At 62.1% G+C, this 24,987-nt stretch overlaps 1 protein-coding gene across 1 annotated transcript in view; it reads left to right on the plus strand.

The window, feature by feature from the left end:
* The first annotated feature begins 1,981 nt into the window (after positions 1-1,981).
* Positions 1,982-24,987, plus strand: part of CCDC187 (coiled-coil domain containing 187) — a 44,646-nt gene continuing 21,640 nt past the window's right edge. The window contains exons 1-13 of the mRNA XM_061200826.1: positions 1,982-2,210; positions 3,175-3,385; positions 8,513-9,018; positions 9,520-9,618; positions 12,339-12,434; positions 13,305-13,535; positions 13,620-13,721; positions 15,846-15,980; positions 16,518-17,176; positions 17,291-17,782; positions 18,004-18,098; positions 21,260-21,813; positions 22,146-22,233. Of these exons, the coding sequence (XP_061056809.1) occupies positions 1,982-2,210; positions 3,175-3,385; positions 8,513-9,018; positions 9,520-9,618; positions 12,339-12,434; positions 13,305-13,535; positions 13,620-13,721; positions 15,846-15,980; positions 16,518-17,176; positions 17,291-17,782; positions 18,004-18,098; positions 21,260-21,813; positions 22,146-22,233 (3,497 nt within the window). The remainder of the gene's footprint in view (positions 2,211-3,174; positions 3,386-8,512; positions 9,019-9,519; positions 9,619-12,338; positions 12,435-13,304; positions 13,536-13,619; positions 13,722-15,845; positions 15,981-16,517; positions 17,177-17,290; positions 17,783-18,003; positions 18,099-21,259; positions 21,814-22,145; positions 22,234-24,987) is intronic.

The raw sequence follows: 24,987 nt of genomic DNA on the forward strand, positions 1-24,987 counted from the left end.
AGCTCAAGCCGGGTAACAAAACACCACCGACTGGACGGCTTAAACAACAGACATTTATTTCTCACAGGCCTGGAGGCTGGACGTCCAAGATCAAGGCACCAGCAGATTTGGTTCCCGGTGAGGAATTCTAGGCTTGCAGACGGCCGCCTTCTCGCTGTGTCCTCACGTGGCCTTTCCTCCGTGCGTGCACATGGGGGCCAGGAGACAGAGCATAATCTCTCTTGTGTTTCCTCTTATTAGGACACCAATCCTATCGGATCAGCCCCCCTTCCCCATGACCTCATTTAACCGTAATTACTTCTTTATTCCAAATACAGCCACACGGGGCCTTAGGGCTCAACATATGGATCTGGGAAGGACACAAATATTCAGGCCACAACAGGGTGAAACTCTTCCTCTGATGGTGTGGCCTCCACGCAGAGCCTGGGGCCTGGGCCATGACTCTCCCTCCCTCTGGGCTTGCCCCCAACCACAAGCTTTGCCCATCACAGATGTGGGCAATGCCAGCCTGCCTGCTGGGGGCCCTTTCCCGCTCTGGGTAGCCCTCCACGCTGCCGGCCTTCTGCGTCACCCGGGAAATGGCCAGAGCACATCCCTAGGCGTGGGCTGTGCTGCCTCCAGAACCCGAGAGGCTTGCCAGGCATGGTACTTCCCTGTTCCCGGCAGGAGGTGCAAGATGCAACCACCTGGCCTTTGCTTGGAGGGCACGCCCGGGGGCACCCCCCTCCCCTAGACCTCTAGAATGTTCACGGTGCGGCTGGCCTTGCAATCTTTCCGAGTCCTGGCTGTTCTATCTGCTGCCGCCCGAGGCTGCCCTCTGGAGAGCACGTGTCACCCCGCGTCTTGTCCAGCCAGCCCAGCGGCATCGCGCCCCTGATGAGCTGGGTCCTTGTGATGCCTGTGGCTCCGGGAAGGGAGTCAGACACAGCCCCAGACAGACCTGCAGTAGGTGCCGTGTGCATCCCACGTAGAGAACGCCATCTGTCTCTGAAGGGGATGGAGGCTGCACCACACCGCAGGGCCTCGTATCCCTGGGGCCACGTCACCCTGCCCTGGAGGCTGTGGTCGGGCTCCACGACCTACTCCCTTTCAGCAGGGACTGGGCTGGAGAATGAAATGGAGGTATGCTGGGGACCAGCCCCCCTGCATCCTTCGGATCCTCCAGGAGGGCACCCGTCTCCCCGTCCCCCTACCCTGGAGGTGATGCTGCTTTTGCTTTACTCTCTGGGCCATGGAGGGGAGACGTTTCATACCCTTAACCTTCCCGCCATGATCACAACAATAGCTCTTACCCCACAGACCACGGATCCCACGTGGGGTTTGTGAATTCTACATCCGCAGACTGTGGAGGGGACCACCAGGGGGTCTGTGACCCAGCGGACCCGCTCTAAGCTGGACCTCGGGCGGAACTCTGTTCACTGCCTGTCTGATGGGGTTCCCTGGGCCTCAGTGTCAACCCTGGCCCTGTGTCCTGATGTCTGTACCATGTCTGCCATTCCCTTTCCCAGTGCAGCTACCCCAGGTGCCTCTGGGGAAGGCCTCTTACGTTTGTCAGAGTAAATTAAGGACGGATGACCGAGAGGCGGAGGGTGGCTGCCCCGATAGAAATGCCACAGTCCCTGGCGTGGGTTTTGACCCTGAGCCAGTTTTCAGACCTGGAACCCGTGGACTGAAGAGGTGGCCCGGCGGCCAGGAAAGTTGTCTCAGTGTTTGCATTGACGCATTTCCTTTTAACAAAGAAAAAAATTAACGTGTTTTCAGTCGTGGTGCTTTTTGGATCTGAAGTCCGCATCTCAGAATTCCAGCGGGACCCGCCAGGGGGGTGCCAAACGCCTGGGGGCTGAGTCTGGACAGCGGATGCACTGCTGCCGCCCCCTGGAAGTGTTGGGGTCTTTGTTGATCGACTTGGGGCTCTTTGTAGGCTCCAGCCACCGTGTCCAGCCCTCAGGCCAGGTGGATTCTCCCCACCTCTCCGGCATCGATGGACAAAGCCAATCTGTGCACACACCTGAGCCCAGCCATCTTCAGGTGCCAGATACTTCCTGGCTCATGGCGGCCGAGGCAGGCCCAGGCAGGGGTGCAGCGCTCCAGCACCACACCTGCCGACCGCAGGGGTCGGCGCCCTGTGGAACCTCTGGCCCAGGGTCCCAGCCACCTCCAGTGTGGTCTTTCATGGAGGGTCCAGCTCCAGTCCGAGGTGACCTTTCCAGGTGCCTGGCTCTCCCGGGACAGCATCCAACAATTCCCCAGGGACTGAGGGCCTGCTGCCCCCCCATACCTCCTCCAGGGGGGCAGACATGCCCCTGAGTATTTAAGAGGCCAGGCTGCTCTGTCTCCGTCCCTAAATCCAAACTTCCTGAACACCAAGAGGAGTTTCTTCGCAAAAGACTGTATTTCTAGAGTTTTTTGGGGGAGGGACATAACTATGGGGGTGAGGTGGTGGCAGGAACAGCAAAGGCCTGTGGGACAGTCCCCTGGCACCCCCGTAGGGGGCTGGCTCCCCCTCCATGATGGGGACAGGGCGCCACCTGCCGGTGTGGCCCCATAGCCAGCTAAGTTGGCAGCTGGGAAGACCGGATGTTTATCGGGCAGCCCCCGGGACCCCTGGGCACCCACCCTGCCCCCCTCCCCCGCAGACCTGTGGTTGGAGCTGGATGGGGGGTGACAGGGGGCGGGGGGAAACAGCACGCTCTTCCCCACACTCACCAGCAGCCTTAGTTGGAAAACCAGTGTAAGGGCCACAGGAAAGCGCCACCTCCCGTCGCTCGGCCGAGGCTGCCATGCCGACCCCAAGGATGCGAGGCGCTTTGCGGTTTGTGAGTTTGGTGTAACTGGACCGCGCGGCGCTCTGTGCCTGCACACACGTCCCCCACCCCGACCCACGCACACCGCCCACCCGGTCTCCACGCCTGGAGGGCTGCTCTGGAGGTGTGAGCTGTCCCAGTGACACACGCCTCACATCCTGTGTCAGAAGGGATGGCACTCGTCCACCTCCAGGCCCCCTGCTCCCAGCCCCCAGAGCCCCGGTGCGGGGTGCGGGTTCTGGGGAGGAGGGCGAAAGCGGGGCTCTGGGCAGTTCCTCGTGCCGTAGGGAGGGTGCCCCATGTGCGTACCTCCGCTCGGGTGGGGCGTTGGTGCAGGTGAGGCGCCTGGCGCCTGGCACGGGTCCTGCAGGCTCCCAGCAGCCTGGAGGAGGAGCCCGCACTGTCAGAGGGACGCCGGGGGTTTCTTTGGCAACGGTGGGGCGGGCCTCTCCCCGCCTGACCTCCCCGGACCCGGAGGCCTGGGTGCCCGGGTCCTGGCGCTCTGCTTGCCGCTGGCCTTTGAGCCATGGCTGCCGCCCCGCACCCTCCCACGGACGGGGAGGCCTGGAGCCCTCCAGCAGGTGAGTCCTCTGGGGTCCCTGCCTGAGCCCTACCCGGCCTCCCCAGGCGCTTCCTGCGGGCTTGGCTGAGCCCAGAGCAGTCACCTTCCTCCGCCCTGCCCCCCTTGGGAGGGGTCTTCCTGCCTGAGGGCCCCCTCTGAGGACTTGGGACCTCCTGGGGGCAAAGCCATGCTGGGTGTGTCATGTCCCCAGGCTCCTTTCCCAGGGCTGCCAGGTGCTCCTAATTTGGGCGGCCAGGGCCGAGGGCAGGTCTCTGCTCTGCGTTGTGTGACAGTGGGCAAGGTGACAGGGCCATGTCACCTGGGGGACGTACTGGGCCTGTGTGTGTGTGTGTGTGTGTGTGTGTGCTGTGTGTCTGTGTGTCTGTGTGGTGTGTTGTTTGTGTGTGTCTGTGTGTGTGGTGTATCTATGTGTGTGTAGTGTGTTATTTGTGTGTGTGTCTAGTGTGTGTAGTGTGTGTGTGTGTCTCTGTGTGTGTGTGTGTGTGTGCACGGCAGGTATCAAAGGGGAAGCGTGTGCCTCTGAGCAGCAGGGCGCAAGTGCCCAGGTGCCCTTGCCGTCTGCACGTCACTTCCCCGATGTGCCCGGAGCCTGGGTCAGCCTTGGGATGGCTTCCTCTGGCCTCTCAGCCCCTGTGCCCCTTGGGCCCCGGCTGCCTGTGGCTTCTGGGCGAGGTCTGCTCCGCTAGAGACTCCCGGCGTGGCAGGGGCTGGCGTGGGTGTGTCCCCTGCGGGGCCGCTGCTTCCCCAGGGCTGCGTCTGGCAGGTGCCATGCCAACGTCCAGGCCTGTGCCAGCTGTTGTCGCTGCTGCCCCCTCTGTGGTTTCTGACCCTGGGGCCCCGGAGGCTGTGAGCGGGGTGGTCCAACTGTCCCCAGCCTGCTCAAGCCTGCTCGGGGCTGGCTGTCCTAGGGACACGGTGGGGAGAGTAAACAGTGTGGCTGATTAGAGCAGAGCGAGGGCCGCGTCCAGGAGGCGGGAGTCCCTCCTCACCCGCGTCCCCACCCGATCCACCAGCCAGCCCGGCCACTTCTCACGGTGCAGCGGCTGCGGGTGCGGTGGATGGCATGCCAGGCCCCAGGCCAGGTGGCAGCAAGGGACAGAAACGGCTGCCCTGGTGGGTCACCACTCTCTGGCCTCATGGTGCAGGCGTGTCATGGGGGCCTGGGCTGGGCCGGGTGGGAACAGAGGTGCCCGGCTCTCATTTCTCAGTCTGTGCCCAACCCAAGGGGCACTGAGTACCATGTGTCTCCTGACCCTCTCGAGAACCCTGCCAAGTGGGGGCTACTGTTGCGCCCACTTTCCTGATGAGCAAACTGAACGACCTGCCCGAGGTCACCGGCAAGCACCTGGCATGTCTGGGGTCGCGGCTCTACCTCTGCGTCCACCACGTGCCGGGCAGGGGGGCACAGGCCGCTCGGTTTGCTCTTCATGCAGCCCCTCCCAGCCGAGAAACCCGTCCCTTGTGACCCCTCTCAGACCTGGCCAAGCTTGGCGTGGCCCCAGGGACCCACGGGTGCTGTGTCTCCCGGCCCTGGGGGTGTGGCCGGCTGTGAAGACCCCCGCCCCCCGGCTTCCGACCCTGCCGGGCCCAGGACACGAGGCTGGGGCTGAACCCGAGGAGCGGAGCTGGACTCCTCCCGCAGGACCGTGGGCAGGACAGCTGAGGTGGGATCCCCACGCCCCCCCCTGCCCCGACCGTGCTGGGGGCTCCCGAAGCCAAAGGCATCTGCACACAGGCCACCCCCATCCCCCAGCGGTCCCCACCCCATGGGGGGCAGAGGGACGGGGCCCCACTCACAGGGAGCTGAGGGGACTTTCTCAGAGAGTGGCATCAGGCCGGCACAAGCCAGGGAGGGCATCAGGACGGGGCGCTGCATGTGCCACACCCGCTGGCGGGGGCCTCAGTCCTCACGGGCCTGCGGCTCTGGGCTCAGCTGCGATGCTGCCAGGTGGGTGAGCCTGCATGGGGCTGCTCCTCGCCTCTGGCTGTGGCCCCCGCCCAGCAGCCTTCTCGGAGCCTCGCGGAAGGCGACCCAGGCGGGAGATGACACTGCCACTCGCGGCCACCCAGCTGCAGCCCAGAGCCAAGCCCAGCGGCCGCTGCAGCCGGGCAGGGGAGACAGGAGCTGGGGTCCTGGGCAGGGAGGCCGTTGGGTTTGTTTCCAAGTTCGCCACGCACTTGTTTTCATGATTTTGCTTTTATCGCCAGTAGAGGGTTTAAGCTGACGGCCCCGTCATGTTTATGACGTGGCTTCTTCCTGGAGGAGTAGGTGTCCTTGACCCCTGGGGGCAGCTGAGGCCCTGCTAAAGGGAACAGAGGGCCACCAGGCCCACCCGTCAGGAGAAACTTCTTGCGTCTAGGCTCCGGCTGCTTCCGCTAAGAATGCCCCTTTCCCTCTGCCCTCAGGGGAGGAGGGCTGGAGAGCCCAGAGGACCCTGGCAGGACACCCCCCCAGGACCCCAACTGATGGGGGAGCCTGAGGGTGTGGCGGGGAGGAAGGCCTTCAGTAAAGGGGCCAGGCCTCTGCTTCGGGGCACGACCCTGCGGCCGCAGCGCAGGCGGGGTCCTTTCGCGGGGCGGTGGGCGTGGGCTCTCACTCCTGCCAAGGCCGCCGAGGGATTCTGCCCAGGGGTCGGGGGCTCTTTGTGAACGGAGGAGGCGGAGCTGTCTTTGGGCGTCCCCTCCTCTATCCAGGCTCTGGGGGCCGTGCGGGGGACGCCCTGGTCATTCCTTATGATGTCGCCCCACCCCCGAGGGGAGCGGAAGCCTTCCACAGGCCCGTGTGTGCGCGGCCCAGCGCTGGCGGACGCTGCTGCCTGCAGCTCTCCCGGCAGGGGCCGCCTTCCCGCGCGGCCCCGGGTCGGCTCCCTGGGAGACCAGCCGCTTGCAAACGTCCTAAAGAAACACACAGGTGGGACCTGCTCCGTTTCAGCCTCGCCGGGCAAGGTGCCCAGTGGAGCGGGCGAGTCCAGGCAGGGCGGGGCTCCAGGCCAGGAGGACGGGGCAGGGCCGGATGGCGGTCGCGGTGCTGCCGGCAGGGGGACCTGGCCGCAGAGGTACGGCGTCTGTCTGGGCCACCAGGTGTGGTTGAGGGCCCTGGAGCCGGAGGCTGGATCTGGGGTCCTGCTGGCTCTGTGCCTGCCTCACCCCGGCCCCAACTACAGGGGAGGCTGTGCGGGGGCGGAGGGGGCGCCTCACATTCCAGGCAGGGTCTGTCCGGGGCGACTCCCCCTCCTGCTGGCCGCTAAACGTGGGGCTGTGTCGCAGTGACCAGAGCCCCGCCCTGCGCGCTGCCCAGACGGCAGCGTCTCCAGGTGTCCCCGGTTCCCCAGGACGGGTCCTTTAGAAGGAGCCTCAAGGACGGCTCTCCATTCTCCATGCCCACCTGGAATTAGGGGGTCCTTTGCTGCAGACCCGCCTTTCTCTGGACCCCCCCACCCCCCCACCCCCGCCACCGCCCTGGAAGGAGTGCCTTTAGGGCAATTCCTAAAATGAATGAGTGTTCCTAACCATCTCAGCCCCTCCCTGAGGGCCACTCCGCAGGGCCCTCCTGTGGGAGTGAACTCACCAGAGGCTCACAAGACCCAGAGACAGGGTGGGGTGAGGCCTCTGGTCGCCCAAGGTTACCGTGCCAGCTAGGGTGGAGCTGGAGGAGGAACCAGCTCTCCTCCTCGGGGGACCACGCTGAGCCCAGGGCCAGCAGATGGCAGAGGCCGCGTCCCCCTCACCGCACTGCCCTGCCGGGGCGGTCGAGCAGGTGATAGGAAGTTGGAGTTGGACAGGTTGGGATGCTCTCCTGGCGCTCAGGCCTCTCCAGCCTCTATTTCTGTGGTCGAAGGGGTGCACTGAGCACGTGCCAGGGAGAGCGGGAAGCCGGCGCCCGCTTCCCCCGACCAGTCCCCACAAGCCGAAGCGTCAGGGCCGGAGCGCTCAGCCCCTCGTCCATCTGCTGGGGACGTGGCCCGGGCTGGCTCCTCTCTCCTGCACCCGGACTCCCAGGCTGACCCCACCTGGAACTGAACCTTGAGCCGGCCACCAGCCTGGGGCTGAGCCCACCCCTGGCCCTGCTCATCCCCGCCCCCAGGCCCTCACGTCATCCCTACTCCAGCCCAGGCCTAGCCTGACCCCCCAGCCCTGGGCAGCTCACTCACCACACACGGCAGCCATTGGCCCCGGCGCCCTGGGAGGACTGGAGTAGGGGGGCTGCCTGGAGCCCCAGCAGGGGCTGAAGCCCCTGGCTCTCTGTCACTGAGTGACACGGGGTTATTATGCTGTCACAGGGCCGATCGGAATTCTCACCCCCTGCTGAGAGGCAGCGCATTGGGAAGGCCCCAGGCTTTTGCCAGCCCAGGGCCCTGCAGCCCACTGTGCCCACCCAGTTTCCACAACCGTCCTGAGGGTTTCCATCATGGGCCAGGGGACCAGGACAGACCGGCATCCGGAGCTGGGCAGGAGCCAGCTTGCCTTGAGTGAGGATGGATGCCGGGCTGTAGACCACAGGGCTGCCCTGTGAGAGCACCTTCTGACCCCAGGGCAGGTGGTGATGGGGGTTCACTGGCTCCACCCTTGCTCCCAGCCATGCTGCCCTGTCATCCTTGGTCATGGGGATGCCGCCCACCTGCCCGGGGGAAATGATCCAGCCCCGCCCCAAAGATAGATAGAGGCAGTGCCCTCTCTCCCTTGGGGCCCCAGGGAGACCAGCTGTTGGGAAGGCCAGTGCCAAGTCCAGGTAGCGTTTGTGCCAACTTGGGTGCATGTGTCAGCACACAAGGGCCGAGGCACTGCTGGGGAGGTGGCCACGCCTTCCTGGAGCGCAGCCAAATTGGTGTGAGGAGCGAGGGCTTGGGCCGGATTGCCTCTGCTGCGTGCCTTCCCCAGAGCCTGTACATGAGGCTGATGTAGTGCCCACCTCAAAGGGGTGTGGTCGGGATCCGAGAGAGAACGTCGCAGCACTGCCACCAATGGGGGGGGTACTTTTTATTGGCACCTCCCACCTTTCTCAGTCTGAGACAGGAAAATGGGGAGTGAGAGGGCGCTGGAGACAGTGGGGGTTCACGTGAGATGTTTTGCTCAGCACCACCACGTCTCCGCACCTGACAGGCTGTGTCTGCCTCTCTCTCCCAAGGGAAGACAAGCTCCATCTGCCTGCAGCCGAGGATGAAGTCATGGCTGCTGTGAGGTGGCCTGAGCCCTCCCAGCAGGCCGGTGCCCAGCGGGGATCTCCCCACGTGGCCTGGTCTGACTACCCCAAGGAGCCCGGCCCCCGGGGGAAGGCCTGTAGCCTCCTGGTGTGGTTGACAGATGAGGAGGCCAAGGGTGGGGACAGCTCGGTGTCATCGGGCCGCCTCTCCGGCTCCTCGGGGGGCCATGAGTCATGCACATTTCCCCACGGGACCTGGAAGGAGAGGACCCCTCAGGTGCTGGGGCCCCCGCCGCAGCCCAGGGAGAGCACTCCCCGGCTGGAGCAGCTGAGGGACAAGATCCGGGCCCAGGCACAGTGGCAGGCGAGCCGCACCTCCCTGGGCACCTCGGCACCCGCCAGCGCCTCATGTCTCTACAAAGCCCCCACGCCAGCCCCCCGGAGGAAGGCCCGAAAGCCGACGAACCCCGCTCCAGCCCTGGCCTACCCAGGTCAGTGGCAGCTTTCCCTGGCGAGGGACAGGCAGGGGGCGGGGGGAGAGGGCTGAGGTTGGGCTGCTGCAGGCCGGGCTGTGCTGGGCACGTGGGTGGCCCCACCTGGGCTGGTGGCCAACTGGGGAGGCCGGTGCAGCGTGCCCTGTGGCCCTGAGAGGGTCTCGGAGCCTGGGAAGCCAAGAGGAGGTAGAGTCCTCCCGGGGATGGGGTTGCATCTGAGCTGGGTGTAAGCAGAAGGAAGCATCGACTCATCCAGGAGATGGAGATGGGTGGATGGAAGCCAGAGGGATGGTGGATGGAAGGGCAGGTGCAGGGGGGCTGGAGGGCATGCGGGAGGCGTGGAAGGGACTGGTCCCTGGGGGGGAATGTGTCCTCAGGCTTGGGCATCAAGGCCATGTTTAAAGGCTTTTGAGCGGCTGCCAAACGGGGACCTTTCCCTGGACATTTCTTCACGGACTCTCTGTCCTCACAATTCTCCTTCTTGTCACTCTGCTCCAGGCTCAGGCATCCTGAGTGCGGCTGAAAGTGGAGTCGAAGACAAGGCAACACCTGGCCAGGGGCGTGAGGCCTCCAGGGTCTCCCAGCGGCAGGCCTCAGGTGAGTGGCTCTGCGGCCAGCCATCCTGGCATCCCCCCACCACTGCCCCCACTGGACACTCAGGCCCAGGGTGGCACGGTTCTGGAGCCAGCACTCTCCAGGCAGCTTCTCTCTCACTCTGTGTGATTGTCTCTATTAGCTTCCCACTCACAGAGGAGGACACTGAGGGTCAGAGAGGACCCCAGCCATGAAGGGGCCAAGCAGGGATTTGAAGCCAGCCCGCCATTCTCTGGAGCCCGATTTCTAACCATCAGGGAAGGAATCCAAGCAGGCCCTGCAAGGCAGGCTGGGGCTCAAAGGGCAGTGGGGCTGGGCAGGGGCATCTCCTTGCTGAGCTCTCCTGCACAGAATACGTGAGGTCTTCCCTGCATGGTCACATGCCGGGCCTGAGGTCCTTCAGGCCCCATCAGCTCCTGGGCTCGCCGTTCCATCTTGCAGGCAGGAGGCACTGCCTGCCTGTCCCACAGATGGCCTTGGCCTGCCCGGGAGATGCTGAAGGGCCGGCAGTGGGTTGGCAGACTTCCAGACGGGGTAGGAAGGGTCCCGGGGCCCAGGGAACCCCTAGACTTTGGCTGACTCATTCACTCGACAGACAGGAGGGGTGAGGATGGAGAGGCGGGCCGGAGCCGCTCCCGGGGGTGGAGGGCAGCAGCATTAAGGAACCTCGGCGTCCCCGGCAGCGGGGCACTTGGAGGGATTTTTTTTTTTTTTTTTTTTAATGTCTGAAACATTTATATTAACATATTTCCATACAAATAACCCAATGAAAGTTTAGTATTAGTTGTTTTGTTTGTTTGTTTATACTGCAGGTTCTTATTAGTCATCAATTTTATACACATCAGTGTATACATGTCAATCCCAATCGCCCAATTCAGCCCACCACCATCCCCACCCCACCGCAGTTTTCCCCCCTTGGTGTCCATATATCTGTTCTCTACATCTGTGCCTCAACTTCTGCCCTGCAAACCGGCTCATCTGTACCATTTTTCTAGGTTCCACATACATGCGTTAATATACGATATTTGTTTTTCTCTTTCTGACTTACTTCACTCTGTATGACAGTCTCTAGATCCCGCTTGGAGGGATTTTTAGGCAGGGGGGCCGTGGAGGGTTTGGGCGTTGGCGGGCTCGCTGTGTGTGCAGGGTGGGCACTGGGTGGAGGAGGTGTCTCTACAGTCCAGCAGGATTCTGGAGACCCCAGGGAGCGGGGGAGAGGGCTCCGGAGCAGGGGTCAGGCTGTCCTGGAGGCCTGAGGCTTTCGGGGTCTCCAGCCAGGGTTTTGCATGGGGCTGTTGGGGGAGAATGAGGGAGACCGTTGCCTATTCCAGCGGCGCCGTGGTGACCAGGGTGGAACAAAGGCTGGTCGACACTCGAGTCGGGACCCTCTGGGTGGCAGCTACAGACTCGTTTCCGGTCTGTCCCAGCCAGATGTGCAAGCCAAGCACAGCCCTAGGTGGGGTGCGAGGGGCCGGTGGCCCGAGTGCAGCCAAGGGACAGAACGCTCTCCCTGACCCCAGCTCTGGCCTCACTGGGCGCCGGCAGCTCCCCCGGGAGCGGGGCGCCCGCGCAGCCCCATTCCAGCTGTGACTCACGCGGAACGCCCCCGTCTCTCTCCTCGGGGACAGGGGGCCCCGATGACCTCAGCTCGTCCAGCAGGTCAATCTCCCTGTCCCCACATGCAGGGGCCCATCAGCCAAACTCAGGACCTGGCCACTGGTCACTCAGGGGCCTCAGTGCCCAGTGTCATCAGTCACCAGCTCCCCCCTGGAACCCTCTGGAAGCAGGGTATGGGGCAGGGCCTGGCTCTTTTTTTTCTTATTGTGGTAAAATACACATAACATAAAGTTTACCATTTTAACCGTGTTTAAGTACAAAGTTTCTTTGTTTCTTTGGGTTCGACTCCTCTAGGGACTTCATATGAGTGAAATCCTATAGGGTTTGTCCTTTCGTGTGGGCCTGGGTCTTGAGGCCCCTCCTGCCAGTGGGGTTGGGTGCTGAGGACGGAGGGACGGGCCGAGGCCGGGACACAGCTGCATCGCGGAGGCCTGGAGAGTCCCTCGGGAGCGACTTTCCCCGTGCTCCCCAGGCCCCTGGGGACGCGGTGGGCCGGGCCCAGCTCTCACACGGTCACTGGCTGGTTGGCTTTTTGGTGCTTCCGAGACGCAGCGTCCACCCAGTGGTGGACAAAGACGAACGAGGCAAAACAGAGCAGGGCCGGGCGCCCACACTGGCCCTCGGGCAGCCGGTCCACTCCAATCGGCCTCTGTGCCTTCTGTGGGACTTGGATCTCCTGTCCCCACCTGTCTAGCCGGGGTGGATCCCACTGTGCGAAGGCCCCTCCGGGTCTAGCGCTCACTCCTCCTCTCCCTGAGGAGCCCACGTCCCGTCTGGCCAGCTGCCCCGCCATGGCTTCGTCTGTGGGCCTGTTCAGTCATTTATTCATTCAACAAACATGAGTGCCGTGGGCCGGCCCCGAGCTGGGTGCAGGGGACGGAGATGGGAGGCTACGGCTGTGCTCGGGGGCTCTCGGGACGTGTGTCCAGTCGAGGCTGCGAGGGTGGGTGAGGTGACCCCAGCCCGCGGGGGACTGCCCGGGGGGAGGGTCCCATGCAGAGGGCCGTGAGGGGACAGTCAGGGGCCCCGCGAGCAGGCTGATCCCGTGTGTTGCACTGCGACTCAACCTTCTCGCCCTTCCTTCCGTCTGTCTCCTCTCTCTGAAGCTCCACGGGAAAAAACCAAAAGGATGAAAAGTAGTTCTTGCAAAAGAGAGAAGACCCCCAAGCTGCCCGCCCCTAGGAGAGCTGCCAAAGACACAGGTAGGGTTGGCCCATTCGGGGCCAGGCAGGGCGTGGGGACAGGAGGTTACGATCCGGGGACAGGAGGTTACGATCCAGGCTCAGGAGGTGGGCACATGGCTTGTTTCTGGAGCCAGGACGGCTGGTGCAGCGCTGGCTCCGCCTCGGAAAGGCGGGCGTGAAGTGGGGGGCATGTGAGCTGGTGGTGGACAGATGTGCTTGCTTTCTCGTGACTCGGTGTCACTGGCTGAGCTGGGGCCGTTTTGCTGCCGTCGGTGGCGGGAAGCATGGCTGTGGTCTGTCTGTCGCCTGGTTTGAGATTTAGATTCCAGGCAGTGAGGCCGGGTTGCCTGTTTCCCCTGGGGTGCCCAGTGGTGGGAAAGGCTGGGCGACGTCCGCTTCCCTTGGAGACGTGTCGGCCGTCTGTGACCCAGGAGAGGTCTGTTCAGGGGCCTTGGTGGTGCTGGGCCAGGCTCGCAGAGGAATTCCTAATTCAGGTGTCTTTTCCTGAGGGCTGGGTGGGGTGTTGGCGTCCAGCAAAGACCCAGCTGCCCAGCCTGGTAGGTTCGTGGAGCTCATGGGGTGCATGCGTTGGATGTGGGTGTGTGGGGAACAGAGGGGGCGGCCTTCCTCCGGGGCCTTCCTTCAGCATGTTCTGGGCCGGGGAGGAGTGGCCTCGCTCAGTGCCGGACTCTGTCCGAGTGTGCCATGCACTCAAGCGACAGTAGCTCATGTGACCCTCACAGCTCTCCTCGAAGGCAGGTGGGCTCACTCCCATTTTGTAGATGAGGAAACTGAGGCTCAGAGAGGTTCAACAGTCCTGCCCAGGACCACACAGGCAAGCCGGGGTTGGGCCCTGACAGCTCCAGGCCTGTGCTCCCTACCTGAGAGAGCCCAGCTGTGCGTACCTGGGCCCACGCCGGGGCACCTTCTCCAGGCCCACCCTCGGGGCCTGGGCTCTGGGACCACTGTACCACGGGCTTCGGAGACACCAGCCAGAGCCCCCTGGTTGGAGAAAGCCCTGGGAGGCTGAGGTCGGCTCTGTGGGGCCCCTGGTCTCGGAGTCAGCAGCACTGGGGGTGGAGCTGTTTCTGAGCATCTCTGTGCCTCAGTTTCCCCAGGGTATGAGATCACAGTCCTGGACGGGAGTGGGCCATGTGTGGTCTGCCCACGCCGTCAGACACCGCCTCCTCTGCCCTTGGGCAGGCCGGCGGTTCCAGCAGGAGGAGTACCTGTCCTCCTTCTCTGGCTGGAGGTGGGCCCTGAGTGAGGTGGGGACGTGTCGGGAAAACCTCCACTGGAACCAGAGTGAGGGATGCTGGGAGACATGGAGAAGGTTCTGGAAGGCCACTGAAAAAGCACAAAATATAACAATTTTCTGCATCGCGTTCCCCGCCCCCCCCCCCACTGTTCCTCGGCATTTTGGTTTGTTTTATTTTAATGGCTCCCTTGAAAGACGACCTGCCTTCTGCCTGACACTGGGTCAAAAGGGCGTGCCATGGGCCGCATTCATCACCGTAACCGCCGTGTCACCCTGATGGAGATGACCATTAGTTTCTGTCAGTGACAAAGTCACAGCTGGGCTAAGGAGAGATGAGTTTGGGTTCAGAGGTCAGAGCCACAAGACTTGGGAATTGGATGAATTAGAAATTTGCTGTAGTTAACAAAAAATTAAATCACAATAGTTATAAAATATTCATCCATCCGGGCCACAGGAAAATGAAGCCCGATATTTAATTTCAGATTATAGCACCTCACTTTGCATTTTTTATCATAGATTAGGTCGGCCCTGGAACTTTGACAGGGCACTTGGGGACTTCATCCATTTCCACAGATTAAAAATCCTCTCGTAAAAAAATTAATTGCCATTAAAATGCTCTGTGAAAGAAAAAAATGTGCCCATCAGGACCCATTTATTGACCTGGACCCCTCTGGCGGGCTAATGGGGAAGCCAGTGATGGAGGGGCCTGGGGATGGGGGTGCTGAGAGGGGCCTGGCCAGCAGGTGGCCCCCTCCCTACGTGGTGTGGTCCCTGCCTAGGGCCCCGACCAAGGGAGTGAGGCCATTTTTGTGCAGTGCAGCAGCTTTAGGGACCAGGACGCAGGACCCTCTCTGGGGAGCCCAACCCCCCAGGCCCCACTCATAGGTCACATGTGGCAGGTGGGCAACTCCTGTAGTGAGGGCGACTGCTTTGCTTTTGCATCCTTGTGGCCTTGTGGGGAGATGCTTACAGATGGCGAAACTGAGGCACGGGGAAGTTGTCACTTGCCCAAGGCCGGTGGCTAGGCAGGAGGAGCTGGGATTTAAACCCAGGTCTGGGACCCCTGAGACCTCACTCTTACCTTCTGGTGTCACCAGGGGCCTGGGGCGGAGGGCGTGGTCTCAGGGAGGGGCAAACGAGGGTGCCTTACAGCAGAGACCACCCACCTATCACACCCTGCCCCCTAGACACAGCACCCTCCCCAGCCCAGACCAGAAGGGACTTCAGCCATACGCCTGAAGATGGAGCTCCCGCAAGGGGAAGGGCGGTACAGAGCCACGCCCTAGGCCACGCCCCCAGAGGCCACGCCTCAGGAAGTACCCCCCCAGGCCACGACCACACCCCCTGTAAGCCACGCCCCTGGAACAGCCCTGCGGGACACACCCTTCCCTGGGCTGGCTCTCCCTCCCCCGGAGGTGCAGGCTGTGTAGGCGTGTGAGCTTACACATGTGTGTGTGAGCTCAAGGCCGGCGCTGCCTCTGCCAGGGCCCTTGTGGATGGGTTTGTTATGATGGTGGGGCTGCTATTGGCATTTGGTGAGCGTAACTTGGGATTATGAACTGAAACCTTGATGAATGATGTTTATTATGTGACAGCATTTATTAAAGAAAGCTGGTTTGTGTTTGGGATGGGGTGGCCGTTTGTTTCCACGCTCTCCGGGACCCGTTGTCCTGCCACCTGACTGTCTTCCTTGAGTCCCCTCCCCTATCCCCACTGAGTCTCACCAGTTTAAAAACAAATTAATTTCCTCTGGCTCAGGGCAAATGATCAGCTATAACATTGCCTTCCCCCTCGCCCTGTGTGAGCCCTGCTTGTGCTGGTGACTATCGTTACTACTGGCCAGCCTTTACTGAGCGTGTGCGGTGTTCCTGGGCCTGTGTTGAATGTTTTACAGACAGATCTGAAGGGAGCACGTTTTATTACCCCCAAGGGTCAGAGAAATCAGGGCACGTTTCAAGGTCATCCTGGGACTCAGCCCTGCCAGGATGCTGGCTAATGGCCGGGGGTGTGACCCAATCCGCAGAGTGGCCTGGACACGAGGGTTTTCACCCCATCCCCTCTGGGAGCGTGTGAATTGGTCTCCTGGGTCTACGTGGAGTCGCCAGCCTCCCCGTCTGGGCCAGCATCGGAGGGTCCTGGGCACCTGGCTGTGTGTGCGTTTTCTCTTTAAGATTCTGAGTTGGCTGGTGTTTACGCTTGGAGAAAAGGACAAGCTCTGGTGAGGGTGCTGCTTGGGCCCCCTCCTTCCCTCCCTAGGCTTCAGAGCAAGGCACCCTCAAGAGACGGGGCCCCCACCGCGGAATTAGGTACCTCGTGCCTCCGCCTAGGCTCTGCTCCTCTTGGTGTGGCATCTGGAGTGTGGGCCGGAGGGAGAGACGCCCAGGAAGCAGTGGCATCGGGGTGCGGGCCCGGCACCTCTCTCCCAGGGACCCGTCAGATGCCCTCCAAATCCCCCACCAGACGGGGACTTTGGGGAATCGCCCAGGAAAAGGATTTCTGTCCCTGAGAGGCACCCTTTTGGCTCCCAGAAGGCAGGGTGGGGCCACCAGGCTTTCCTGACTCAGGGACTGCAGGACGGGAGCCACAGCAGCTCCCAGGAGACGTGTCACCTCCCCCCGCGCCCCCCCCACTTAGTTTTCACCGCATTCAGAGGGGGTGGCTCTGTGCCAGGAGCCCAGGCTCAGCCTCGAGTCACCCCGACGTGGCACCTGCCCCCAGAGGGCTCTGTGAGTGGATGATGGGCGCAGAACCAAGAGGGGGCCTCAGGGAGGGGGGAGGGGCCGGCTCTGCTCCTCCTGCAGCCCCGCAGCTCTGGCCACCCCTGCGACTGCCTGTCTTTGCAGGACACGGCAAGAAGCTTGGAGCTGGTGAGAGTTCCCCTGTCCGCCCCCGGCTGCCTAGATCAACCTCTGTCCGCAGCGACCCGCAGGTGTCAGCCAGCGCTCCCCACCTGGCTTCCTGCCAGCGGCCCGTGACCATCCAGGCTGCTATGGCTGTCCTTCAAGACCTCCGCCAGCAAATCCAGGCCAGGCTGGAGCTGGCCCAGGACAGCCACCCAAGGCGAGGGCTGGAGCTGCGGGACCTGGCGGGGAGGAGGTGGCAGAGCCCCTGGAAGCCCCCAGACTTGCAGGGCTCCTGGAAGAGCCCTCGGGCCGTGACGGAGGGGGTGCCTGCCTCCGAGAGGGCTGGGAGCCTGCCCACGGTGCCGAGCTGGAGCACCTTGGCCAGGTGGGAGTCCTGTCCGCAGAGGACCTGGGCGGCCCAAGGACGAGATCCCTCCTTCCGGGGGCCCGGGAGCCCCACGGAAAGGCTGAACTCCTTCCCTCAGCGGCCCTGGAGCGCCTCGGCCAGGCGGGCCTCCTGTCCACAGAAGAACTGGGCAGCCCAAGGACGAGATCCCTCCTTCCGGGGGCCCGGGAGCCCCACGGAAAGGCTGAACTCCTTCCCTCAGCGGCCCTGGAGCGCCTCGGCCAGGCGGGCCTCCTGTCCACAGAAGACCTGGGCAGCCCAAGGACGGGACCGCTCCTTCCAGAGGCCCGGGAGCCCCCCTGAAAGATGGGGCCCCTTCCTGCAGCGGCCCCGGAGCACCTCGTCCGGGCAGGCCTGGGGTCTGCAGAGGGCCTGGACCGCTTGTGAAGACCGGCAGGCCCCTGCCCGAAGGCCATGGAGCCCTCTGGAAAGGCCGAGCCCTCCCACCTGGCGTCCCTGGAGTGCCGCCTTCACGCAGGGGGCCGGCTCCCTGTGCCAGGGCAGGGGTCCACTGCTGACCCCCTCGGGGGCGAAGCTCTCCTGGCCAAGGCCCAGCCAGGATGCCCTTTGGAACATGCCTGGGAAGGAGAATGAGGTGCGACCCCCGCCGCCCTGCCCGAAGCCCCGGGGGCCCCTGGGCCCCCTCCACGGCTCTGAGTCCCTGCGGGAGTTCATGCGCCAGAAGACGGCGGCCTGGCGGCAGCAGGCCCTAAAGAAAAAGGCCACCGCCACGCAAGCGCTGGAGCTCAGAAACCAGAGGCTGCAGGGCGTCTACAGGAAGCAGAGGGAGGCCGTCCCCGTGGTCTCCCAGACGACGCCCGGCATCGTGACCTTCGTCCCACATTCTGCACAGTGCAGGGTATGTGCCAGCTCAGCCACCAAGCTCCCCCGGGGTCCCCTGGCTGTGGCAGGGCTCTGCAGGGACCCCACTGCCTCTGTCTCTGTCCCCAAAGAGGGGACCCCTGTGGGACCCAGCCTGAGATCCTTGTGGAGGCCGGGGCCAGCTCTGAGGCTGAGACAGGGCTTGGGGTCTTCTGGTCCAGCCTGGGGCTCTGACGACGCCCTTCTCCTCTGCTTTAGGGCCTGGAAGCCGCCGGGGGCCCAGGAGCGCCTGTGCTGCAGTGGAGCAGGGTGACTTCCGGCATGGTGCTGGGGGACCAGGAGGCCCCGGGCAGGTGGGTGTGCGGGGGCCGGGACTGCACTTCCTGGGGGGGCTCTCCCGGGCCGGGGGTCGGCTCCCTCCGTCCAGAGCTGCACGGAGCCTGTGGTCAGGGCTGCGTTAGTTTTCGCTGAGGTGAGATTCCCATCACGTTAAGTTAGCCTTTATAAAGAAAACTATTCAGTGGCATTTGGCACATTCACCATATTGTGTAACCACCACCTCCGTCTAGTCCCCCAAACATTTCATCACCCTGAAAGGAAACCCATCCCCATTAGCAGTCACTCCCCATCCCTCCCCTGAGCTGTGGCTATCCCTAGTCTGCTGTCCATCTGTGTGTATGGATTCACCTGTTCTGATGTCTCGTGTCAGTGGAATCCTATAGCATGGGGCCTTTGTGCCTGGCTTCTTTCCCTGAGCGAGTTTTCTAAGTTCATCCATGTTGCAGCCTGTGTCAGGACTTCCTTCCTCGTTATGGCCGAGTAATATTCCACTGTACGATCTCCCACATTTTGCTTACCCATGGGGCAGCTGATGGACTTGTGGGCTGTTTCCCCCTTTTGGCTGCTGTGAGTGAAATGTCTGAGCACCCGTTTTCGGCTCCCTGGTGCACACACCCAGGAGTGGCATTGCCGGGTCATGTGGTAGCTCTATTTAACTGGTGGAGGAAATGCCAGGCTGTTTTCGGCAGTGGCCGCACCGTTTTGCATTCCCAGAGCAGTGCACGAGAAATCCAGTTTCTCCCTGTCTTCGCCAACGCTTATTTTCTGGGTTTGTTTTCTTTTCCCTTGCTTTCGTTTTTGCTTTGTTTTCACTGCCGTGTGTTTTCATTTCTCTGGGGCAACCGTCCAGGAGGCCGCTCCCCGAGCAGCATCTTGAAGTGCAGGGTGGGAGACCTTCCCCCACTTTGCTGGGGGGATTGAGCGCCCAGGCTCCCTAGAGGCTGGCCTTCCCAGCGCTTGCCCTCGCGGGGAAGGGCTCCGGGGAGTGCCCCGTGGGCTTCAGGCCGGCGCCAGCCACTTCCTGGCCACCTGCCCAATGAAGGAGGGGGAACTCACAGCCAGGCTCCTACGGTATCATCCGCCCATGGCTAGGGGGAGGAGCTGGCCCAGAGGCTAAGGCCGGGGGTCCCCACAAGATGCCGCCCACCGGGAGCTTCCTGCCCTGGGCTTGCTCTGAACCTGGCTCCTGGATGGGTCTTTGGCAGCCAGAGCTCTGGGAGGGGGCTTTGGGCTGAACCCTTTGGAGCTCAGCGCCCACCCCTATTTGCAGCCCCTCGACCCCCCACCTGTCCACCTCGCTGGGATGGACACCCTCCCCTGGCCCCTGGCTCCTGGAAGTCTCCCTCTCCGGATCCCTTTTGTTTCATTTGTCTTTAAAGTGCGCACTTCTCCCCAAGATTCCAGGTCCACAGGGCAGCCCAGGGGTGTGCATTTTTTTTTAACTTTTTAAAGTTGACATCTGATCACGTCCAGACAAGGGCACAGGTCCTAGGTGTGCAGCTCAGTGAATGCTCGCACGCTGAGCACATGTGGAACCTGCACTGGGGCTGAGAAACCGCTCGCCCCCGAGGGCAGCCCCCCGCCGTGGGAAAGGCTGTCGGGCCGCTTCTGCTGGACACGATGCTGGAGGGGGGGCTATCTCTGTGGTGGAGGAGGCTGCAGGTCCTTCATCGTGCTTCACTCTGTCCTTTTTTTTTCCACTTAAAAAAATTGTGGTAAAATACACATGACAAAACTGTAAAATTGTGTTAAGATCGTAAAATCTTAAGCAGTTTTAAGCGCACAGTTCAGGGGCATTACGTACATTGACACTGCTGTGCAAACATCACTACCATCATCTCCAGGACTTTCTCATCTTCCCAAACCGAAACTCTGTCCCCGTGAAACACTCGCTCCCCATCCCCCCACCCCAGCCCCAGGCCCCACCGTCCTACTTTCTGTCTCTCTGATTCTGATTCCTTCTGGGACCCTTTTGTGACTGGCCTATTTCACTCAGCATGATATCCTCAAGGTTCATCCATGTTGTAGCCTATTTCAGAATTTCTTTCCTATTTAAGGCTAAATGATATTCCATTGTATGGATGGACCACACCTTGTTTATCCATTCATCTGTTGATGGACACTTGGCTTGCTTCTACCTTTTGGTTATGAATGGTGTTGCTGTGAACATAGGTATGCAAACATCTCTTCAAGCCACTACTTCCAATTCTTTGCGATATACACCCAGAATTAGAATTGCTGGGTCATATGAGAATTCTATGTTTACTTTTTGAGGAACCTCCATACTGTTTTCCATAGCAGCTACACCATTTTATATTCCACCAACTGTGCATGAGGGTTCCAACTTCTCCACATCCTTGTCAACACTTGTTCTTTTCTTTTTCTTTAATAGTGCCCATCCTAAAGGGTGTAAGGTGGTATCTCATTGTGGCTTTTTAAAAATATATATATTTATTTATTTTTATTTATTTATTTGGCTGCACTGGGTCTTAGTTGCGGCACGCGGGATCTTTAGTTGCGGCATGCGGGATCTAGTTCCCCGACCAGGGATCGAACCCGGGTCCCCTGCATTGGGAGCGTGGAGTCTTAACCACTGGACCACCAGGGAAGTCCCTCATTGTGGTTTTGATTTGCATTTCCCTAATGATCAGTGATGTTTAGCATCTTTTCACGTGCTTCTTGGCCATTTGTATGTCTTCTTTGGAGAAATGTCTGTTCAAGTCCTTTGCCTGTTTTTTCATCAAGTTGTTTGGGTTTTTGTTGTTGTTGAGTTGTAGGAGATATACTCAGGGGAGTAATCTCTGATCAGATCTGGGTTTGTAAATGTTTTCTCTCATTCTGTAGGTTGTCTTTTCATTGTGTTGATTGGGTCTTTTGATGCATATAAGTTTTTAATTTTGAAGTAGCCTGGTTTATCTATTTTTTTCTTTTGTTACCAGTGCTTTTGGTGCCATATCCAAGAAATCATTGCCGACCGTCCTCCTTCTTTCTAACAGCCACGTGTAGTCTGTCCTATGGATGCACCATAATCACCCTCTGGTCATAAACAGACGCAGTGAATAGACTCTGGGCCTGGCACGGAAGCTGCCGCTATGGGCATCCCTGCACACGCGTGTTTCCCACTTGCCTGGAGAGGGTGCCCTAGGGCTGACCCTCTTCCCCTCTCTCCCTGCAGCTTCTGCCTGTGTTTGAACAGAGCCTTGAACCCAGCTGAGACTCTGGAGGTGGGAGGCCCCCAAGATGGCGCCCCCCTGCTGACGTCGGCCAGTTCTTCCCTGGGCCCCCTGCAACTCCAGGACCTGACCACCCACTACCCAAGCCCGGGGCTGTGCATCTACCTGGACCCCGAGGAGTCCGAGCGCCTGGGCACGCCGGGCCCCCTGCACTTCCGGTACAAGCAGGCCCGGCTGCAGGCCCTGGAGACCATGGCCAACATCCTGAAGCAGCGAATCGACGTCCTCACCGACAGGCTGCACAGGTCCGAGGCGACAGACGCACCGGGGGGGCCCGTCCCGGGCCCGCCGCCCTCGAGCTCCAGCACGCCAGCCTGCCCCGGAGCCCTGGTGCCCAACGTGGGCGGAGGGGCACCCTGGGACTGGGCGGGCATGCGGGCCAGGCCGCTTCTCTCTACCACCTGCTTCCCGGACACTGAGACGCTGCCCGGGAGCCCTGGCTGGGAACGGCCGCAGAGCGTGAGACCAAGGGGCCACCAGGCCAGCAAGCCCCAAGGTAGGGCCGGCCCCGGGGCCACGGATGACCACTTGCCCCGTCGGTGGCCAGGGGGACCCCACTTTCTCCCTGCCTCTGGGTTTCTTCTCCTGAAAGGGGCGGGGGTACAATGACAAGACCACAGAAGTTGTCCCTCTGCAGCTGTTGTCACCATCTTGCCTCTGGCTGGGGGAGGGGTGGAGTCCGGTCCTGAGCCTGACGTGCCCACCACCTCTCTGCCCTGCCTCCTGCAGAGGGGCAAGAAAGCAGGACCAGGGTCCCTCCTGCCAGGGGAGTGGGGGTCCCGTCCTCACTCCCCACCGACCAGCAGACCGGTGCCCGTCTCTCCAAAGGTTTCGTGGAGGATGGGCGCTCGGAGCTGGACAAGAGGCTGGCGAGAAACGTGGCTTCCTTCCAGGCCCTCAGCCCCTTCGCAGGGAGGTAAGCCTGGGCGCCGCTCTTGAGCAGCCTTGTGTCCCCAGGGTGGGTGCCGCCGGCCCGTGACGGAGCCCGTAACAGGTCCAGTGACATGGCTCCTGACCAGTCCGGGGAGAGGTGCTGGCCTCGGACGCCTCTGGCGGGGCTGTGCCCAGTGGGCCATGTGGAAACACTGTCAGCCAGGTGTCCCCGTGTGGTTGGCAGGCTGGTTGTGTCTGGGGGACACGGAGACAGGCAGCCCTCCATCCGGGTTGGTGGCCCATGTCGAGTTCTCAGGACCACCTGTCCACAGCCCCTTGCACCTTCTCGTGACTTCCGTCTCCAGCACTGGCCTCCTCTGGGGTCACTTCACACAGGTCCCTTTGCACGGGCCCAGTTACAGACAGATGACCAGCCCGGGGCAGGGGCACTAGGGGCCAGCCCAGCCTGGGCCTGCAGTGTGGCCTCAGTAGCCACCACCCAGGGCCAGCCGCTCTCCTGGGGACCCTCTGCTGTTCCGGCCCTCACCCCAGGCCCCCAGAGTCTCGGCCGGCCTCCCCCTGAGGTCCAGCTGCTGTCCTCTCTGTCCTCCAGCTCATTTCCCCCCAGCAGCCAGTGTCCCCGCTCTGTACCCCCAGCCCCTCTAGGAGGGGGCGTCCTCCAGCCCGGGGCAGGTTTTGTCCATGAGGGCTCCAAAGGTTGGGCTGCGCGGGGGAGCTGCTTTCTTGTCATCTGGCCTTCCCTGAGCAGCTGTGGCCCCCAGTCTTCCCAGGATTCGGGGACATGCTTGTCTCCTTCTGCAAGGACGCACCCCTCTCCCGCCCCAAGAACTGTTCCTTCTGCCACATCGCCCGCCCACCTGCCCAGGGGCTCCTGCAGGCGCGGGTCCCCGTCCAGTCCTCCTCACCTGCCACTGGTGCCCTGCTGGTGCCCTGCTGGTCCCCAGCCCCGCCCACCTCCTTCCCTGGCACCTGCACCAGGAGGTTGTCAGACACCCCTGGCCCCCTCCCCTCTCCGTCCTGGGGCTGAAGCACCGTGGGGCAGCCGTCCCTGCCTGGCCCCCAAGCAAGCCCTCCCTGCTTGCCCTCTCACCTTGTGCGGCCACACGTCCTCGCCCTCCGGGACTCCAGGTTCGACAGCTCAGAACCCAGGGCGGGGGAGGGGGTTCCAGAGGGGGACAGGCCAGTGGGTGGTCTCCAGGGGGCTGGCCTTGCTCGTTGTCAGTATCGGCCAGAACCCACTGGGAGGGATGCCAGGGGCTCCTCGCCACCCACTTCACCCTGTCCCTCCTGGGCTTGCTGCCCTCCTACGTGGGGCTGCCCTAGGGCCTCCGGGGGTCAGTGCAGATCCCAGGTCTGTGCTTAAAGCTGGTGACCTTGAGCACATTCACGGCCCCCCCAGCACCAGCCTCAGAGTCCCCCCTTGGAGATGGGGGGTGGCTCCGAATCCACCCTGATTCCCCCAGCCCTGCCTCACCCTCCTTCCCCTCCCCCAGCCCCTCCCCTGCCCGGCCTCAGTGCAGTTACTGGAACTGAATTGTTGCCACCAGTAGGGGTCAGCATCGGGCTGGACTTCATGTCCTCTGCATCTACCCGCTCCTGCTCCCCGTCTAGAGCTTGAGAAGGGGAGACGGGTGGGAGAATTCTCCAGAGGTTAATTTCAGTGCCCTAGGCTCTAAGGTGGACAGCCTACAGCTGTGTGTCCCGCTGCTGGACAGCCAGCAAGGTCCCGGGGGCTCAGGCCCAGAAGGTGTCAAAGCCGAGGGGTGTCCGGGACCTTCCCACCAGGGGCACTGCGTCTCCCTCCCCACCTCAGCCTTACCAGGCGGGGAGAGACAGGAGGAGGTGGAAATCGTTCAGAGCCGTGCCCTGGATGGCCCAGCACCCTTGGAGCCCAGGGGTCAGGGCCCAGGGGCTGGCTGGGCCTCTCAGGCCTCCGGAAGGCACCTGGCCCGGCCCAGTCTTCTAAACTAGCAGTCTCCACTCACTGCTTCATGGGGCTGCTTTACGGCCGTGCCTCTGGTCACCTCCCTCACTGCCCGAGTGAGTCCAAGGATGCAGGTCACAGCTCTCCTCTCCAGGGCCTGGCCCGTCCTGCCGCCTCTCAGGCCAGTTCCTGAGTCGGGGTGGGTCTCCTCCACCGAGTCCTTTCCCTGCTGGGGCCACAGTGCTCAGTGGCCAGGTGGGGGCCAAGCTTGTTACCAGCATCACGTGGTGAGGACACCAGGGTTTCCCACCCCACATGGGGCTTGGGCCCCTCACACCCAGTCCACCCCGGCATCTCTGGAAGGAAGGACAGAGGAGTGTGTGCCCCAGCTGTGTGCCTGCTGTCACCCCGCAGGCCTCCCTGCACCTCATGCAGTGCTTGCGGCAACCCTGAGGGATGTGTGCTCATCCCCATTTTACAGATGGGGAAGCTGAGGCTGGCAGAGGAGAATTGACCTTGCCCAGGGTCACGTAGCCTGGGGGAGGACAAGCCAAGTTTCAGACCCAGGGCATGGACTCCAGAGCCCCCAGTTTTTCTGCTACACCCGTTCCCTGGCCAGTGGTTCTCAAACTGTTCCCTGGGAACTCGTTAGAAATGCAGAGTGCCCGGCCCATCCCAGCCCGCCTGAATCTGATATGCTAGGAGTGGGCCCAGTGATCAGGTGATTCTGATGCTCACTGAAGTTTGAGAACCACTGTCCTAGAGAATCTAGACCAGTGGTCAGCAAGCCACAGCCCCCTAGACCCACCGCCGGTCTTTGTAAATAAAGTTTTATTGGCACACAGCCATGCT

The sequence above is a fragment of the Eubalaena glacialis genome, chromosome 9 (genome assembly GCF_028564815.1).
Source record: "Eubalaena glacialis isolate mEubGla1 chromosome 9, mEubGla1.1.hap2.+ XY, whole genome shotgun sequence".
Lineage (NCBI taxonomy): Eukaryota > Metazoa > Chordata > Mammalia > Artiodactyla > Balaenidae > Eubalaena > Eubalaena glacialis.